The 19,745-nt window shown below is 31.9% G+C and overlaps 2 protein-coding genes across 2 annotated transcripts; one reads left to right on the top strand and one right to left on the bottom strand.

Annotated features, from left to right (window-relative positions):
* The first annotated feature begins 4,142 nt into the window (after positions 1–4,142).
* Positions 4,143–8,030, top strand: LOC106377306 (primary amine oxidase). The gene is made up of 7 exons (XM_013817509.3): positions 4,143–4,754; positions 5,522–5,993; positions 6,332–6,630; positions 6,704–6,817; positions 6,909–7,361; positions 7,464–7,561; positions 7,663–8,030. Exons 1-7 carry the CDS (start codon positions 4,263–4,265, stop codon positions 7,871–7,873), a joined length of 2,139 nt encoding a protein of 712 aa, XP_013672963.1. The 5' UTR covers positions 4,143–4,262; the 3' UTR covers positions 7,874–8,030.
* Positions 8,031–12,400: 4,370 nt separating this feature from the next.
* Positions 12,401–14,150, bottom strand: LOC125583533 (pentatricopeptide repeat-containing protein At1g63330-like). Its single transcript, XM_048750600.1, has one exon. The coding sequence runs from the start codon at positions 14,057–14,059 to the stop codon at positions 13,550–13,552; it is 510 nt and encodes a 169-aa protein (XP_048606557.1). The 5' UTR covers positions 14,060–14,150; the 3' UTR covers positions 12,401–13,549.
* Positions 14,151–19,745: the final 5,595 nt, after the last annotated feature.

Genomic DNA, 19,745 nt, shown 5'->3' with positions numbered 1-19,745 from the left:
AATGAATGAAACCGGCAACAATACAAGCAGTTGAAAACAATATGAGAATGGTAACATATATAGTAACCATTAAAGAACAGATGTTTGAATAAAGGCATGTATAATACAAGTGTGAAATACAAATAATATATTTATATTTTACAAATTAAAATTAGTTATGCTAATATAATCTAAAAAAGTATTCCATTTATTATAAAATTATATATTTGAAAAATTCTGCAAATTATCTTGTATGTTTGTTGGCGCAAAAGAGTACAATTTTTTTTTGGTACTTGTCGTTTAAACAAAATTAAATAAATTATAATATTTATCATAATTCAAAAATAAAATTTATAAATTATTTGATAAATAAATGTATTTTAGCATAATTAGTTTTAATATAAAAAAACTCATTTAAACCTTAATTCTATATATTATATAGATATATAAGTGGATATATTTGTTCTCTTTTCTACATTTTTAATAATCAAAATGAATAAAATAATTTTATCCACAATTCTAACCACATCAATTTACTTTATTTTAAATAATAGATGTGGTTCAAGAAGAAATCAGTCTTGCACTTCATTTTTATCTTCTTTTGTTTACTTAGTTATAATAAAAGTAAAAGCAACAAAAAAATTAGTTGAATGGTGACAAATTTCTGTTCCCCAGTTTGTTTAGGTATGTGTTTGCGTTCCACTAATAACATTCAAAGACATATTCTACTATTTCTGTTTACGTGTGTGTTCATGTAAACATACCAAACTAAGGACAGTGTCCTCCAACAAAGAAAAAGTCGTTTCATCGAAAATTGGCTTTATTGGGTCTGAGTACTTGATCAGAGCTGAAGCAAGAACACTGCATGGCCAAGTATGGGAAACGGCTTGTGCGGTGTAAGCGATGTTGTTTAAGTCTGTCGTACAAGATGTTATCCATGTCGTTGTTGAGCCTAAGGCTTAATTTATTTTTTTAGTAAATTATTCTATAAATTAACATGATTTTAGTAAACTATTCTATAAATATCACCTAAAATGGTGAGATTTGATTTTTTTTTCCTTTCATTAAGATTTTACCAAAACGCTCTATAATTTCTAGAAATTTTTTTAAGCTCTAAACTTAAAATATTTTCAGTAACATCGGATATAAAAGTGCTTTATGAAATAACAAATTCAATAACATTAGATTTAAAATGAGTTTTAACATTCAAGTTTGAATAACAGTAAATTTATTGTTTTAATACAAATCAACTCAATTCTTAGTTAAATACACATTCCTAAGATGTGAATGTATGTGTGAACACTGCAAAATGTAAATGGCTACGCCTTTCAATTACAAACACGACTCACATTACGTGCATGTCAATGTCTTCATATCTGGCATGGACACACTGTTAAATTGGTAAATCGAGTGTTCGTTATATAATTCGATTCAGATTTAAGCAAAAAAAGAACGTTAACACAATTAACCCCACACACACACACACACACACATATATATATATATATATACTATTTTAACTTAAAGTTTATATTTTCTGATTTTAAGCTATTTTCATGTTTTCTAAATGTACATATTCTTAAATATGAAAATTAGCCAATACATTAGAATTCTGATGAAGTATGCTTAAAATTAATTGTTTAATAGACTTCGATGTTTATTAGACTATTAAAATATGATGTTAAATTATATTTTTTTATGTTATTCATGATTTTATCTTTATTTTGTAGGCATTTTCATCCATGATTTTAACTACCCCTCCTAAAAATATAAGATTTAAATCTATTAGTTATTAAATATGTAATTTTATGTTTCTATTCAAATAAAGTGATAGATTCAAACTCTATGTGTTTGATTTGCTATTATGTTATCTTATAAATTCTATTTTTAAAGTTTTTTTTTTCAGATTGAAGCTATTTTCACGTTTTTAAAATGTACAGATTTTCCAGATTTGAAAATTATTTTATAGAATAGACTTCTACTTCAAAATTAAGGCTAGTATAATTCATACTAAACCATAATTTTAAGCTGACTTCATCAGAAGTCTACAAAATATAATTTTGAATTCTTTGTCTTATGTACTTTCATAAGTTTATCTTATTTTGATGGTATACTCTTCCTTGGCTTTCATCTCTCCCTCCCAAAAATGTAGTTTTTAGATCTACAGATTTTAGATGTGTTTTTTTCTGTTTATACTTAAATAATGTTATATTAAAACTCTTTTGTTTTCTTCGCTAATATTTTAGTTCAAAATATATTTTTTAAAAGTTTGTTTAAGATTTAAAGCTATTTTCACATTTTTTTTAAAAAAAATGTACATATTTTAAAAATATGAAAATGATTCATATAATAAACTTTTGATCAAGTCTACTTAAAAGTTAAGGCATAGATGTGGTTTTTGAAAATGAAGTATATTAAACCATAAATTTTAAGCAGACTTCAAATGAAATTTACAAAATGTGATTTTAAATCTCATATCTTTTTTATAATTTTAATATTTTATTAACATAATTTTATTGTTTTTCAGATCTTATTTGTTGACATCATTAGAAGACTTCATTAGTAGACTTCACTTGAGCCATCAAGATTATGAATAATCAAATAAAATCTTGAAGAGTTTTATAAAATTCTTTGTAATAAATTATCATCATAGAGTATTTTTTTGTAAATTAACATTTCGATGCATTTTCCTTAAACATAATATTCATTTTAGTTGTGTTTCAATTGTATGATATTATTATTTTTTGTTAGCTATCAAAATTATCACAGCATACTTTAATCAACCAAAATATTGAATCCACCATGATTGTAATACACAAATATATATCAAACTCACTTCTATGTGTGTGTATGTGTATGTGAAGATATGATGAAAGTGAAACAAAAATAAAACTAGAAAATATTTAATATTCCATAACGTTAAATAAAAACATAATTAAAAATAATTACCAAATCAAAAATATTTGGGACTACTATTGTTATTGCCAATTGACCAATGTTAATATATAAACAAATTAAGTATTAAGGCACAAAATATAAAACATGGCATATTAATACCAAATCAGTATTCATAATAAGTGAATGTGGAATAATATATATGAAAAGAAATAATATGAATGACCAAAATTGTTTTTTTTTTCAAGTTATTTATATAAATTTTATAATAACATATAGAAAATATGTATAATGGAAACAAAATAAAATGCAAACAAAAAGTATAATGATTTTGGTTTCCAAACAGACAACTAAAAGTTTGGAATTAATCATGAAATGTCATTTATGTAAACGCTAAGAATCAAAATCAATTAAATTATGCTTTGAATTTGGCCGAACCGGGTTTGGTGACTAACCCAAGTAGCCGGTTTTGCCTTTTCGACGGTTTTGGCAGTTTAATTCAAATCCGAGTTTTAGTTCAATCCAGACTTGATTTGATAAACGGTTCATGGTTGAACCAGTCTGTCCGGTTTTCAAAACATTCACAAATGCACTTTTCAAAAAAATAAAATTAAACAATAATGATATTTTATAAAAAAATTACTTAAAATTAATGATTATATTGAAAATAATAGCAAAATATAGTTGACGATAACTTTAAATTTCAGGTCATTTTAGAAAACTCCCTGCTTTTAAACTACAATAAATAAGAACAAAGTTAAAATCATCAAATTAATCTCTAAGGCTATAAATAAAATTTAGTTTCGGCGTGAAAGAATGCTTATTCGATGGATTTCGATTATTTTATAGCAGACCACACAATACGTCTCAGATCTAACTGATAGTACTCTCTTCTCATTTACACTAAGATACTGTCCACACGAAAAAACAGTGTAGCTTCGTATATACTATTACTATATAGTACAGAGAAGCTCCTTCAATATCCCTTAGCACCAAACGTGCTACATCATACATTGATTCAGGTCGTTTTAATGCAAAGGATCGTCAACTTTTTTTTCATGTTCTTTTTGATTTGTAATTCTCCGGTTTTATGTTTCTATGTAAACAAATTAGAAAGTACTGATGATAATGTGTATTTTTCCATTTACAGTCTCCAATATAGCGATCATATCCTTCTTGTCACTACACTTGTCATGACAGGAAGAAGTGGGGCATACCAATTTTTCAAGATCTATTCCAACTTGAAAATATCTCTTACATGGTAGGTTTAAGAAGTGGTTTGAGTAGTTTTCACATGTTTTCTATCTTTTTATTTTCTTTGAATAATGCTCTTATATCCCCTCAGCTTTTATACGTAGACTTGTACACTCAGACCTTAAAAGTCAAGTATGGCGGAACCATCTCTAGCTCGTCTCTCTGCCTTGTTCTTCGGCTTTCTCCTCCTCTTGGCAACTTACTCTTGGGTCCCTGGACTCCACTCAGGCTACTTATCCGGTACCGGGGTCCGGAAAACTCTCGGACCGGATCCTAAACTCCGCGTTGACCACTCTTCCGCAAAGCCTCATCACCCACTTGACCCACTAACGGTGCAAGAAATCGAGAGAGTCCGAGCCATCCTCTTGGATCATGAACCGGGTTTTGGTTCCGGGTCGGCCACGATTCACTCCATGGCTCTTGACGAGCCGGATAAGAAACGTGTCGTCAAGTGGAAGAAAGGAAATCGGCTACCGTCGCGAAGAGCCGAGGTCCTCGCGTTGTCGAGTGGTCAGTCCCACGTGATTATTGTGGATCTTGATTCGGGTCGGGTCGTTTCCGATGTGGTCAACCCGACTTCTGGGTATCCGATTCTCACCATGGACGACCTCATCGTGGCTTCTCAGGTATCGCAGAATAGTTTTATTGGTAAACGACATGTTACTGATTTGGTGTTTAGACTTACTTTGTCACCAGTAAACCGGTTTAGCTTACCGGTTAATTTTCGGTTCAATTTCTGACCAATACGGTCTACTAGATTTCCATTCCAGTTTTTTTGGTACAGTACGGTTTGTGGTTTCAGATAGGATTACTCTAATTAAAACGGCTTGGCTCAGGTAGCCAGTTACATTTCTAGTTTCAAATGAATATATAGCTTTTGTTTTGTCTTTTTTGGGTTTAATTCTGAAGTTGTTATTTTTCCACACTGTCGTTACCCAATACTAATAAACACGAAAAATGAAGACCCAAACCTAGAAATTCCACTCTTAACCGGTTTAATATTCTTCTGTATCTCTCTTTAGAAAGCTTTGACTTTTAGGATATTTTAATCTGACATACTATTTAGATCCATTTTTTTTTAATCATTTTTGAATATTTCGTTTTTATATATCTTTTTAGTTCTTAGGATATTTACAAAGTATACTGCCGTTAAATTCAGTTTTCTTGAATTACTTATTTTATATTCAAAGTTACTGTCGTTATAAATGTATAAAACTGTTTGAAATTAGTTAAATATTTTTAAATAAAATAAGGTATACAAGACTTAATTAAACTATATTTTTGGAATTTTTGTATTACATGTAATATTGTGTTTTATGAGATCATGATGATATATGCCCATACACAAAAATGAGCAATAATTTACTTTTTTCTTTGTCAACACAAAATGCAGGTTGCTTTGAAGAGCATCGAGTTCACCCGCTCAGTCGAAGCTCGTGGGGTTAAGCTTTCCGATTTGGTAGCTCTACCAACGTTCACCGGATGGTTTGGACCGGAGGAAGAAGGACGTCGAATCCTAAAAGTCCAATGTTTCACGTCACAAGACACTCCTAATTATTTCATGAGACCCATTGAAGGTCTTTATGCAACGGTCGATATGGACAAACTAGAGGTTATCAAGATCGTCGATAAAGGCATGGTTCCTATTCCCAAAGCTGCCGGTACAGAATACCGGTATAATGTTCAGAATAAGCCGGTACACATGGATCGAATCAACCCCATTTCGATTGAGCAGCCGGAGGGTCCTAGTTTCCTGGTCGAAGATGGACATTTGGTTAAGTGGGCTAATTGGGTTTTTCATGTTAAAGCTGACCACCGAGCCGGTATGATCATCTCTCAGGCCACGGTTCGTGACTCCGAGACAGGTATTTAACACCTTAACTCAAAGTCTCAAATATTCACTTGTTTGAAAATGATATTAAAATATATTTTTGATGTTTTCTATACTTTTTAGTTAAAATAACAAACTGATTAAAAAAGATAAAATGTATTTAGTTTGAATTAGTACTAGTTTAAATTATGAGAAATAGGTATTCACAAAAATGATGTATATAATCAAATTTTAATGTGTTTTCTTAATATTTTTGGAAGCACAAAATATATTTTTCAAACGCAGAAAAAATATTATATACATAACAACTGTGATGGTTAAAAGAGAAGCCAAATTCTCGAATCTTGATGTTTACTAATGTGGAGAGAACAGGTGAACCAAGAAGTGTGATGTACAAAGGATTTCCATCAGAGTTGTTCGTACCATACATGGACCCTGGAGAACTATGGTACTACAAAAGTTATCTGGATGCAGGCGAGATCGGTTTAGGTCCTGCGGCAATGCCTCTTGTGCCCCTCAACGACTGCCCTCGAAATGCTTACTATATAGATGGCGTTTTTGCCTCGCCGGATGGAAAAGCCATTGTCCAACCTAACATGATATGCTTGTTTGAACGCTACGCAGGCGATGTCAGCTGGCGACATTCTGAGATTCTTATCCCCAGTGCTGATGTATGTCCCTTACTGTCATGATTTTTTATTTTGCTTTGAATTAGAATCGATTCCCGATTTGTCAACTTAACAGATAAGAGAGTCAAGGCCAAAAGTTACATTGGTCGCTCGGATGGCTACTTCGGTCGGAAACTACGACTATACTTTTGATTGGGAGTTTCAGACTGATGGTTTGATTCGCGTTACGGTATGTCAGTAAATGGTTTTTGTTTTTTGTTTGTTTTGTATACGGTTATTTTTTTTCAAGTTTCCTCGCACTTAAATGTTATTCTTACTAGGTCGCGGCTTCAGGTATGTTGATGGTGAAAGGGACACCTTACGAGAATGTAGATGACTTAGGTGATAAACATGATGAGTCTGGACCGTTGATCTCTGAGAATGTGATTGGAGTCGTCCATGATCATTTCATAACGTTTCATCTAGACATGGACATTGATGGACCGATGAATAATTCGTTCGTTAAGGTTCATCTAGAGAAGCAAAGAGTTCCAACCGGAAAATCACCAAGAAAGAGTTACTTGAAGGTCAAGAAATATGTAGCCAAGACTGAGAAAGATGCCCAGATCAAATTGAGCCTCTATGACCCATATGAATTCCATATTGTGAACCCAAACCGTAAGTCTCGGTTAGGGAACCCGGCCGGTTACAGAATCATACCGGGTGGGAATGCGGTGAGTTTGCTCGATCACGATGATCCTCTTCAGATTCGCGGTGCATTCAGCAATAATCAGGTACTTAATTTTAAGCTTTGTTTTTCTATATGAGATATTTAATTAGTTGACATTTCGTTTTAGGACTCAGTTTGTTCAATGCAATTGGTTTTATTGGTTTAGATATGGGTAACTCGGTATAACCGATCAGAGCAATTTGCTGGAGGAGTTCTAGTGTACCAGAGCCATGGCGATGACACACTACAAGTTTGGTCAGATCGGTATGAAACCAGCGGACCATACCAATTGAGTCATACTATCTATTCCTAAAGATTTTTGGTTTAAATATCTCTCCAATATTGCTTGTTTTGTGGTGTAACAGGGATCGCTCGATCGAAAACAATGACATAGTGTTGTGGTACACACTGGGATTCCATCACATACCTTGCCAAGAAGATTATCCGGTTATGCCAACGGTAGCTGCTAGCTTTGAGCTTAAACCGGCTAATTTCTTTGAATCCAATCCGGTTATCGGTGTCGCGCCCATCTTTGAGAAAGATCTACCGGTCTGTAGACCGTTTGCTTCATCTTGATTGGTTTTTTCTCATATAGAATTTTGACTAGATCAAATGCCCGGTTTAGCCACACGTTGTTGAAGTTTGTATACAGTTTTGTAATAAAACCAACACGTCCAATAAATAATGCTTAGAGAAAATCTATATTAGAGCCGTTAGTTTCTTTGTATTGAAATTAGATGAGCACTCACTTTCTAAGTGTAGATTCTATATTAGGCATGGGAATTCGGGTTCACAGTCGGATTTCGGTTTTGTCCAATCGGATCTCGATTTTTCGGGTTATCAAAATCAGCCTCATTCGTATTATATGAAATTTCGGTTCGGGACCGGTTTAGATTCTATCGGGTTCGGGTTGGAGTTAGTAAATCTTCAAAGAACCGGTACAATCCGATGTACTTTCGGGTTCGGGTCCCAACCGGTTCTTCGGTTTACAAATATCTGATGTATAACTACTTTATAACCAAAACATAAGTAAAATCACCTCTTCGGTTTTAAAATACATGATTTGTACCTATTTTGTAATCAAAACATAAGTAAAATCAATTCAAAAATAAGAAATGACATCAAACATGATCATTCAAAATCAAACGAAAAGTAAACATAGTTATTGATAGAAAGAAAACCAAATAATAAAAGTATAAAACGAAAACAAATTTCTCATAAAATGAGAAACATTATTTAATGAAAACAAAACCAAAATCTAAAAACCATTTAACCTTCGACCTTCATTTAATAGATAATTATTTTAGATGTTCAATAATATCTTAGTGTATATTGCATACATATTAAGAATTGAGATCATGTTTGGTACAAGTTCTTTTTGGGATTTTGAATGTTTCGGGTCCTATCGAATATCTATTTAAGTTTGGATTCGGTTCGGTTAATACCCATAACCCGAAATACCATAAAACAAGATCCATCGGTATTTATGTCGGATTCAGATCGGTTCGGATTCATTTTTATCGGATCGGGTTCGATTTGGATTTTTGGGTTCGGTTTATTTGCCTGCCCTAGCGTAGAGTGTCGTAAAGATTTGAAGCAAAATTAATATGAAAATGAGAAGATCCATGAAACCTCAATCTAGTCAAGTAAGAAAAAAAACTCACTACAAACAGAGAACTGGAAGCGACCGACAGAGAAAACAATTAAAAAGCATACGTTAAAGTTGAGAGTTTCTAGAATCTGTAGATTTCACTTGTAAAGTATAGAACCGGTAATGAATTAAGCGTTACTCAACAATTATAAGTAATTTTTTAATTAAAAAAAATATCAATAAACAATTTAGAACTACAATGCAAAAGTGGCAGATAAAACGTTTCTAACCATTTGTAATTTGTAATTTGTATCGCTGATCTGAGTTGTTAAAAGACATTTAGATCTCGATCCGTGCAACCGCGCAGATTTTTGTTTTCATTTATTTTTATATAAATATTTTGTTTTCAATTCTAAATTAGTATATATTATAATATATAGGTGTCTATCAATTTTTAAAACATAATAAGTTTACTGTATATTTTTTCATTGAATAGATTGTTTCAAACTTTCACATGTATTTGTATCTTCTTCTATATATATTTTCGGATTATTATTTCATTATTAAAATTGTAACTATATATATATAAATATTATTTTATTGTTATATCAAAGATATTGTAACATTTCACAAATTTAAAAAGTTTTTAAAAAAATTAAACTTTTCGCTTCATAGATTTATATTATCGAGCAAATAATTAAACATTTAGTTTTTGTTTAATTTTTAAAATAAACTATATAGTTTAAATGTTGTTTTCATTGGTTTAAGCTAGTAAAGATTAATCATTGTTAGATAATATAATTTTTTTTGTTATTTAAAAATAATCTTTATAATTTTAAAAGTTCACATAGACTAATATTTAAATATTTACCGTATAGAGGTATAGTATTACAACATTAAATTATATCTATTTAATTTATACTATCTATAAATCCAATGAATCATCTATTGTTTAAATCCATTTATTGATAGCCCAATAAAAATTTCTGGTATGCCTAAAATTTAAATGATATGATTAGATATTAAATGTAACATAATTTTCTATGAATATGTCCATTAGATCCATTTTTTAAAAAAATCACACATGAATCAAAGCTGTGACTTCTGTTTTAATATATAAGATTTTTCTTCAACATGCAAACTAATTACTTGTTTATTAGTACTCTCTCCGTTTCGCAAAGATAGATTTTTTGATATTTTTACACATATTAAGAAAACACGTTAAACTACTATAATAAATGTATATTTTCTGTAATTTTCAATAACTTTTAACTAATAGTAATTCAATAAAATTAAATAATTTTCTCGAAGTTTACAATTTTTTCATAGAAAACACAAAAAATACATCGCTGTGAAATTTTTTTTTTTTTCTAAAAAGTTTATTTTAATGGAGGTGAAGGAATATTAATTTTTGGTTACACGTTGAAGTTGTGAATGGAGATATTAATGCAAATGGCCCCACTTTATAACTAAAACATATGTTAATATCTCCTTTCAAAACTAATCATATATGTATATATTTATATATAGATATCAGGACAAAATAACCAGCATTTATAAAGGAACATTTATATAGTAAATAATTTAAAATTTTAATTTAAATTGGATTTTAGCCATTATAAAAAGTACAGTTATATAGAAAATTGGATTCTCTTGGTTTGTGAGCGTAATCATGCTTAAATAATTGATGACTGTTCTATTTTTCTTCCAAATTCACTGTCGATTGATTAATCATTTTGTGATGACTTCCATCTTGTCAAACGTCCTTCCTACTCCGGAAGATCCTGTTCTCAGTGTACATATATTTCAATTTAAGGATCTACATTCATCTTACTTTTTTTGTTATTGGATCCATTCTGCTATTTTATGAAAGAGTAGATCATTTTTTATTGCAGGCTTTTAATCTTATTTGTATGGTCACAAAACATGTTATTTTTGCTTGTAGAGATGATCCTTGTCCAGTTAAGTTGAATTTGAGTGCCGGTGCCTATTGAACCGAGGTAACTTTGGTTCCTTTTCTGTCTAAGTTTTATGGATCTTCACAGTCTCTATGATAGAGTTATTGTATTAGTCCTCACTGGGGTTATTATATTTATTTTATTGTCTAAAGGAGGGAAAGCCTCTTGTTCTTGAGGTGGTGAGAAAAGCAGAGCAACAGTTAGCAAATGACCTGTAAGTTAGATACTCATTAGTAATATAGAAAGACTTCGATTGTTTCAGGAAAAAAAAGTGACGTTCTTAAAATATTTAATCTTACATTTTTCATAAAGTATTTTTGTGTTTTTCTGTACAATTAACATTTCAGTTAAAATGTGATGACTGTGGGTTCATTTGTGAACACATTTGTAAACAAACAATCAAAGCCTATAAAGTTAGAATTTCCCCTATAACTTTCTGATAGTAACTGATTAGCTAATTTTCAAAAAAAAAAAAAAAGTTTATGATTTTGTTTTTGCCTCAAGGTCTTGTGACAAGGGTTATCTCCCAATTGATGGACTTGCTGATTTTAACAAATTGAGCGCCAAGCTGATCTTAGGTGATGATAGGTAATATATTAGATACTATTATTTTCCCTCAAGTGATTAAATGTTTAATCCGAGGTTTGATTGGCTTTTTTCAACTTCTCTAAATCCTTTAGGTTATTTTCATTTTACTATAAAGTAGGGGTGGGCACAAGGCGGTTACTTGCTTTTTTACGTATACTTGATACTTGACTTGCCTTGAACGAGTAATGAATTTTTCGACTTGTACTTGACTTGTCGAAAACGAGTACTTGTTATTTCGAGTACTTGTCCAAAATATGTTACTTGCAAGTTACTTGCCTTGTTCAAGTACTTGTATATATTTTCAAGTTTTTAAAAATTACTTGATAGATAATATCTTACGATAGAAAGTTATGAAGTTTGTTTTATTTACTCGACTTGGTGAAAACACAAAAGTTATTTTAAATACAATATTTGCACCTAAAAAAAATGGAATTCAATAAGAAAGTATTGTTTACTTCTTACAACAAAGAAAATTTTGTTTAGGGCTTTGGTTTTTATGATTTAGTTATCATTTTTTTAGTCGTAAAACAAGTAACGAGTAATATCAAGGCGAGTCGTAACTTTTTTTGTGATACTTGTTACTTGCCTTGTACTTGCAAGTAGCAAAACTCAACGACTTGATACTTGACTTGGCAACGACGAGTACTTGAAAAAACGAGGCGAGTACGGGTCAAGTAGCGGGTATAAGGCAAGTAGCGAGTATTAGTGCCCAGCCCTACTATAAAGATTGTTTTCGTTTTTTAGGCAGTCATGCAGTGGGAGAGAATAGAGTTGTTACTATCCAGTGTTTGTCTGGTACTGGTTCTTTGAGAATCGGAGCTGAGTTTCTAACAAAACACCACCAACAAGTAAATGTTCCTCACTAATTTATTTAGTTTTGTTAGTGACCAAAAGAATTTTGTAAATGAACATTTCAGAAGGAAATGTAAAACGAACAATTAACAAAATTTGCGACAATTTTATTCTTGAAAAAATTTCTATGTAAATTGTAACATATTTTATCAGGAATTCTTGTAATATTTTCATCATCATAATTGCGTTTATCATTGCTTTCAGCGAGTCGTTTTCGTTCCAAATCCAACTTGGGGGAACCATCCCTTTATTTTCACATTGGCGGGTTTATGTGTAGATTATTTCCGTTTACGTGATATAATTCTTCTCTTCAAATGTTTATATCACAGATAATTATTAGATCAAGAGAAAAAAATCAGGAAAATTCACATTTATAAAATATTTCACTCTTTTATACTTAGTTTTCCAAGTACAAACGCAAGCTAACAATTTGTTTTAAAAAACTACAAACTGATTTCAAACATAACAGGCTTAACAGCAAAAGAAAAACAAACAATTGAGTTGAGACCATATTATTCTTATTACATACACAAGTGTCACTTGTTCATACATGCTGCAGTTACCCGCATTGCCTAATCTAATGATTATGTTCTTTGTTGTTTCATAAATAATTTGGTTAAAAAACAGAGTTCTTGATTTACAGTTCATAAGCGAAAACAAGGAAGCACACTATATTATATATAATTTATTTTTCCTGATGGACTGTTGAACCGAACGAAATGAGGATTGTGGCCTTTAGACAGAATGCATACCAGTAACTTATTACTCGTACAGAAACAAGCTCAAGCTTCTTCAGGATGAGATACTAGACTGGACCCCTAAAACGTAATGTCTTGTATCTAAGCTACGTTACCACCGTATCATTATTCAAACATACCACAGACAGGGCAGAGCAAACAACCAAGTTCTAATAAGTTTAATCCTATCGAGTAACAGAACTATAAATCTGTCTAAAACAATCACTCAAAATAAAACTTGAAAAACAAAAAGTCTGGCTAAGAACCAAATCTAAAGTAAAACAGTAATCATACCAAACCAAGTCTGAGATCTTCTTGTACGGAAAATCTTCTTGTAATGCTCATCACAACACAAAGTTCCACCAATACACAAAATCTAACTCAATGCAACATCAGAATTTAAATAACTTGATTTACCTCACAGTTACTTTAAAGGAAAGAGAATTGATCTACCACTCCTCTTCTCTCCAGGATAAAACAGTTTTAAGATGCCTGCTTTCAGCGGAAACATAGTTGCTCGACATGTTTAAAAAAGCATGTCGAGGAAGCTTTTGTCCAATCTCCCATCATGTAACATATTAGTGACTAAGCCAAATGTTGACCCGCGGTTCCTCATTTCCTTGATGAATTCAGCTGATGCAGCTTTGTCACCATCTTCAAGATGTGCCCTGATTAGCGCATTAGAGGTACGATCATCTGGGAGAGACCCGTCTTGTTTCATTTTTCTCAACAAGGCATATGCTTCATGCTTTAATTTATTATTACACAAGCCTGAGATCATTGTATTGTAGGTTACAACGTCAGGCTTCACTCCTTTGAGTCCGAGGCTACAAAACAAATCCCACTCAGCTTCCACTTTGCCAGCCTTAAACACCCCTTCAATGACAATATTATATGTGACGATATTGAGTTCTGTTGCACTCTTTTGAAGATCCTCAAATATGACCAATGCTTTATCTAGCTTCCCGTTTTTGCAAAATCCATCTAGCAAAATACTGTAGGTCCAAATATCAGGAGGCACACCGCAAAAAACCATTCGTTTGAAAATTTCTTGAGCGTTATTATATCACTCAAATTATCCTAAGGAGTGAATTACTCTTTCAAATAAGAGGTTCAGATATAGTACTTAGGAATCCAATCCACAGAGACTCTAGGATTACACAGTAGATTATGGTCTTGAAATAAATCTAGATTAATTTGTTTATAAGTTTTAAAGCAGTAAATGGATTGGTGAGCAAGTTTATTGCTTGATTGATTTGTTTTGAGGTTGTTATCAGTTGGGAGAAATAGCTAGATTCAGGTATGTTCTCAGGTATGATAAGTAATACTTAAAGTGATTTTTAGGGATTTATTTATATTAATTGTTCTTGAATTCAAACTAAGATATAATCAATCTGATTATCTAATCTTGATCTCGGATTTCAACTCTCGTATGTTAATCACGAGAAAGTGTCGATCAATAATTCTTTGCGGATATCGATCGATACACCTTTCAAAATGAAAGACGAACCTACATGAAGCAAAAGAGCTTGTCAGGAAAATTCATATGGTGAAGGTTTTTTAATGGTAATTCTCACTAAGAATGAGCCAAAAATCTTTCACTGAAACCATGTCTACACCTGACGCACCTTCTTTGAAAGAAGCAGTCAATAGTAAAATGGATTCTATAATGTAGAACCATACCTACGAAATAACAGAGTTATCTCAAGGGTTCAAAGCACTAGGGTGTATATAGATGACTACTTAAAACCAAGTTGAAACTTGATGGCTCAATTCATAAGTGCAAGGCCAGACTTGTGGTGCAAGGATTCAGACAAAGGGAAGGTATGGATTTCTTCGACACTTATTCTCCAGTTACGAGAATAACTTCAATAAGACTTCTGATTGCAATTGCAGCCTTAAGAGACTTGGAAATCCATCAGATGGATGTTAAAACTGCTTTTCTAAATAACCCGAAGGATTTGAGATCCAGGGTTAAGAACACAAAGTCTGTCGACTTGGGTGAAGTCATTATATAGGCTCGCGAAAGCTTTGAAGCAATGACATGAAAAGTTTTGCAAAAATATCCACCAGACAATCAACTGCACTTAATTAAAAACGCAGATGAGTCAATGTCTGTAATTTCAAATTTGACATTTATATTAATTTATTATATTATTTGGTGTATATAATATATATTGTATTTACATATAATATTACTAAAACTCATCAAAAATATTAATTGAAAATAAAATATAAAGATAATTCTATTGTTAATATAAAAAACAATATAATAATAGATTCTTACTTATATAAAATATGTATATATATAAATTATTAATTTGTAATTTTAATGGTATCATATATTTACATAGAATATTTTAAAAAAAATATTATCTTATTATTTTATCAGATTTTTGTGTTATTCACAACTGTTAGATAACTTAACTCTATCTACTAATCACTAGACTTCCAATTTGTGCTAAGCACCCTATCATGTGGTCCTTATCGACAAGTGGTATAAACAATCTAAATTAGATTATTCATTTGTATAGGAAAGTAAAGAACTTTCAAGGAGAATGCTGTGTATACTGTTTTCCTTGTTTCCAGCCAATGTACATGGTACCTACACGTATAAGCAGCAACTAATCAAATAGTTTGTCATTAGTACGTCTAGTGAGTATTTTTAAAACAATGGGATAAACATAAACATGGTTTTCTTGATTTTCGTGTAAAAGCAACTCTGATATCGTTTGATGTTACTTATTAATGACAATCGACAAGCTCGTTGATAAAAATGGACAAACTAATTGAAGCGACAAAGTAGTTTTTATTCTATTTATAAAACGAGCGAACAACCCATCCTACGGCTGGCGCAGCATAGTCGCTACGCGACAGATTCTACAGCAAGGTCTTAGGAAGAAGATCGGAACGGACACGACAAAAGAGTTTGGGAGAAACCTTGGCTTCAAACAAACCATGCTGGATCACCATTACATAGGGAAACACCTAGAGATGAGGACCTCCGGGTGCATCATCTGATCGATCTTGAGAGCCAGGAATGGAACCTTGATCTTTTGAACGAGATGGTTGTGCCGGAGGACATTCCTCATATTACCTCAATCAGGGTCAGTAGAACATGTCGACAGGATTTCTGCAGTTGGGACTTTACCAAGTCCGGGTTATACTCCGTAAAGTCCGGCTACTCCATTGCACGGAACCTACGAACTACTGTCCATAGCACACTGGTTTCGGAGCCGAGTACGATAGAGCTGAAGAAAATAATTTGAAAGATCAAAGCCCCACGAAAACTCAAACACTTCCTCTGGCAAGCTACGGCTGGTTACTTAGCCACAGCAGATAAATTAAAAGAGAGACATTGCGCCAGAGAGAGCACCTGTATGAGATGCAGCGCAGAGACGGAGTCTATAAACCATACGCTGTTTGAATGCCCTCCGACTTTCCAAACTTGGGCTCTATCCCTTATCCCAACCTGTCCGGGACGATTCCCGTGTACATCACTATACGCGAATATCGACTACCTTCTCCTACGTATCAAGGAACAAGGGATACACGCTGATGTGATGGATTCTATTATGTGGATAATATGGTACATATGGAAGGCTAGAAACGAGAAAATATTTACCAACAAAGACGTATCGCCTTTAGAGACCATACAATTCGTGGTAAAATAAGCCGAAAGATGGAGATTGGCCCAACGAATCCCGGAACTCTTGGAAGACCCGATGGAAGAGGAGCTGCAAACCGAAGAACAGGCTCAGCCACATACAAGCTGCCCTCCACTTTGGAGCTGTCAAACCTACACATCATGGATAAACAAAGACGAGAGAGCAGGCCTGGGTTTTGTGGTTATGAATGCAGGTAACCCGATGCTGTATGGAGCAAGAGAACTAACCAGAGCGACCTCCTCCCTTCATGCAGAAGCCGAAGGTCTTATATGAGCAATGCAAGAAGTTTTAAAAACAAGGAACAGAAGCGTACAATTTGAGCTGGACTGCGAGCAACTCGTAAAGCTGATACAAAGTGAAGAAGATTGGCCCTCCATGGCAGCTGAAATTGATGAGTCAAAGCTCTGTTGCTGGCATTTCTGGAAATATCCATCATTCATATTCCAAGATCTTTGAACGTCCGTGTAGACTGCCTTGCTAAAGGTGGAAGATCACGAAGTATCAACCACAGTATGTCGACAGCTCTGCCTCTTACTGGCTTGCTAACTATGCTGGCCAAAACAGAGCAATCTAGTTGTTAAGTTTTTTCATTTTCGAAGTCAAAAAAAAAAAATTGATGGTTCATATCATGAGATACTGAAATGTCGTATTTGATTAGACAAGTAGATACAACTTGGTCAGACCAACAATATGATAAGATTCTTCAGAACATCGACCATACTCTCTTTTCTTCTGTCAACAGCTTAGACATTCATACCTCCAAAATTTCCTGATTTATTCTGGTTTTTAGTATAAAATAATATAAGAAAGTTGAATAGGGTGGGAAAAAACTATATAAAAGGAAAATTAGTTTATTGAAACTATTACTCTACAAACGTTTAAACTATATATTATCACCTAGCATATAATACGGTGACGTAGCCTTGTTCGAGACTCTTGTTACATTTCGTCGCCGTTGGATAAAAACGATTGCCAAGGATGGAGTTATTAGGTTGATCATTCCTAATCTTTAGTTTGCTTTTGTATTAATCTTGGATTGCATGCCGTGTCATTTTATTTTGATGCTACATTTTTAACTTGATATTATATACAATTTTTAGCTGATTAATAAGTAAAATGTTCAATAAAAATATTCATAATTTTAGAAGCTATTGAATGTTGATCAATTATTTTTTTTGACATATTTTCTATTATTTGGTCCGTAATATCCAAAATATAAAAGTAACATACAATTGCTTAGTGTGGAAAATGCATGTGTCAAATAAAGTCACATAATCAGAGGCACATTGAGATATACTATATGCTTTGGCTTAGAAGGGGAAAAGAACAAAAATTTATTACTCTTTTTTTTTTTCAACCCAATGAAGTCTTACTCTTTTTGGATATCCATCCACTTAACATTTTAGCCTCAGTCTTTAATATCACTCCAAAATCACACATTCTTAGCTTTTAGCCTAGTACCAAAATCACAGCTGGTAGAGCCAGAATCACAAAGTGTTACTTACATATACATATATAATAAATTATATATGCATTTTAAATGAATTGATTTTTTATGTAAAAATAATTGAGTTGGAACTAATCCAATTAAGGTTCTGAATCTGATTTGACCCAACATAAATAAACTAGTCTTAAATTGATATATCATCCTAAGAACATGTACCGGTATCAAACCTTATCAACCCAAGAACTAATGAATATCCAAAAATATCTCAAATATAAATATATAAGTATATACATATATATATATCTTAAAATATTATTTATAATTGTATTTGTAGTAATCATAAATTAAATATATTAATTATTTTGAGTATAAATTTATATATAATTAGATAGTTGGAATATGAAATATTGAAAGTAAATTGTATACATGATTACTTTCAGATGAAAGTAACTGACTTGAATTATATTAATGATTATTTTTGGTTATATAAATATATGTACCTTATCAATATTGGTTATTTCTCGGTTCATATACATGACTAGACTCTGATCTAATTTATAATATCTCAGTGGGACCTTTTTATTTGTCAACTATCTCAATGGGACCTAAATTCAAAATTAATTAAAGTTTATAATATTTGAACGAAGAGCCATAAATGCAGCTCTACGATAATAAGAGTTCTATGATAATAAATGCATCGACCTCTGTTCCCTTCCATACATATACCGAATACCATTTTTAATAAACAACTTTGGAGTAAAACAAAAGAAGTGGAAAGAGAAATAGAAAAGAGAATAAAACATATGTACCTTATCAATATTGGTTATTTCTCGTTTCATATACACGACTAGATTCTGATCTAATTTATAATTTCTCAATGGGACCTTTTTTTGTCAACTATCTCAATGGGACCTAATTTTTCAATTAATTAAAATTATAATATTTGAATGAAGACCCATAAATGCAGCTCTATGATAACAAATGCATCGGGTTCTATGATAATAAATGCATCGACCTCTGTTCCCTTCCATAGATATAATGAATACCATTTTTAATATACAACTTTGGAGTAAAACAAAAGAAGTGAAAAGAGAATAGAAAAGTAGAATAAAACATTTTCTCTGACAAATCCAAGAGTAAAATTGTAGAGTGGTTTTTCACCTTTTCTACAGGACACAGAGTAAACATGACACGATGACTGTTTATTTTTAATTGATAAATTTATAGTTGAATATGGAGTAAATTAAAATTCAGAGTAAAATTTTACTCTATAAATACCATTCACTCACACACTCTATAACTAACAAAAAACTAATTGTTGATGTCAGCAGTACAACCCTTCTCACAACACTTAATAAAAATGTATTCATTAACTAGAATATCTACAAAGAAATGTTAACAAAACATATATTCTGTTGCAAGGTCCACACATCATAGATCCAATCATAGTGTTTGCCATGTTCAACATAATTTAACCACGATTTGGCATTTAATGTGCTACTGTTCCACGATCGTAGAAAGCACTAGAGTTATGTAAACAATTTTATTCTTTTTTTTGTCTCTTGGTCTCTTGCCAGATGGCAAACTCTTAAAACATATGTTACTTA

This window comes from Brassica napus, chromosome C3, assembly GCF_020379485.1.
Source record: "Brassica napus cultivar Da-Ae chromosome C3, Da-Ae, whole genome shotgun sequence".
In the NCBI taxonomy this organism is placed as follows: domain Eukaryota; kingdom Viridiplantae; phylum Streptophyta; class Magnoliopsida; order Brassicales; family Brassicaceae; genus Brassica; species Brassica napus.
This window is presented reverse-complemented; position numbering and strand designations above follow the sequence as displayed.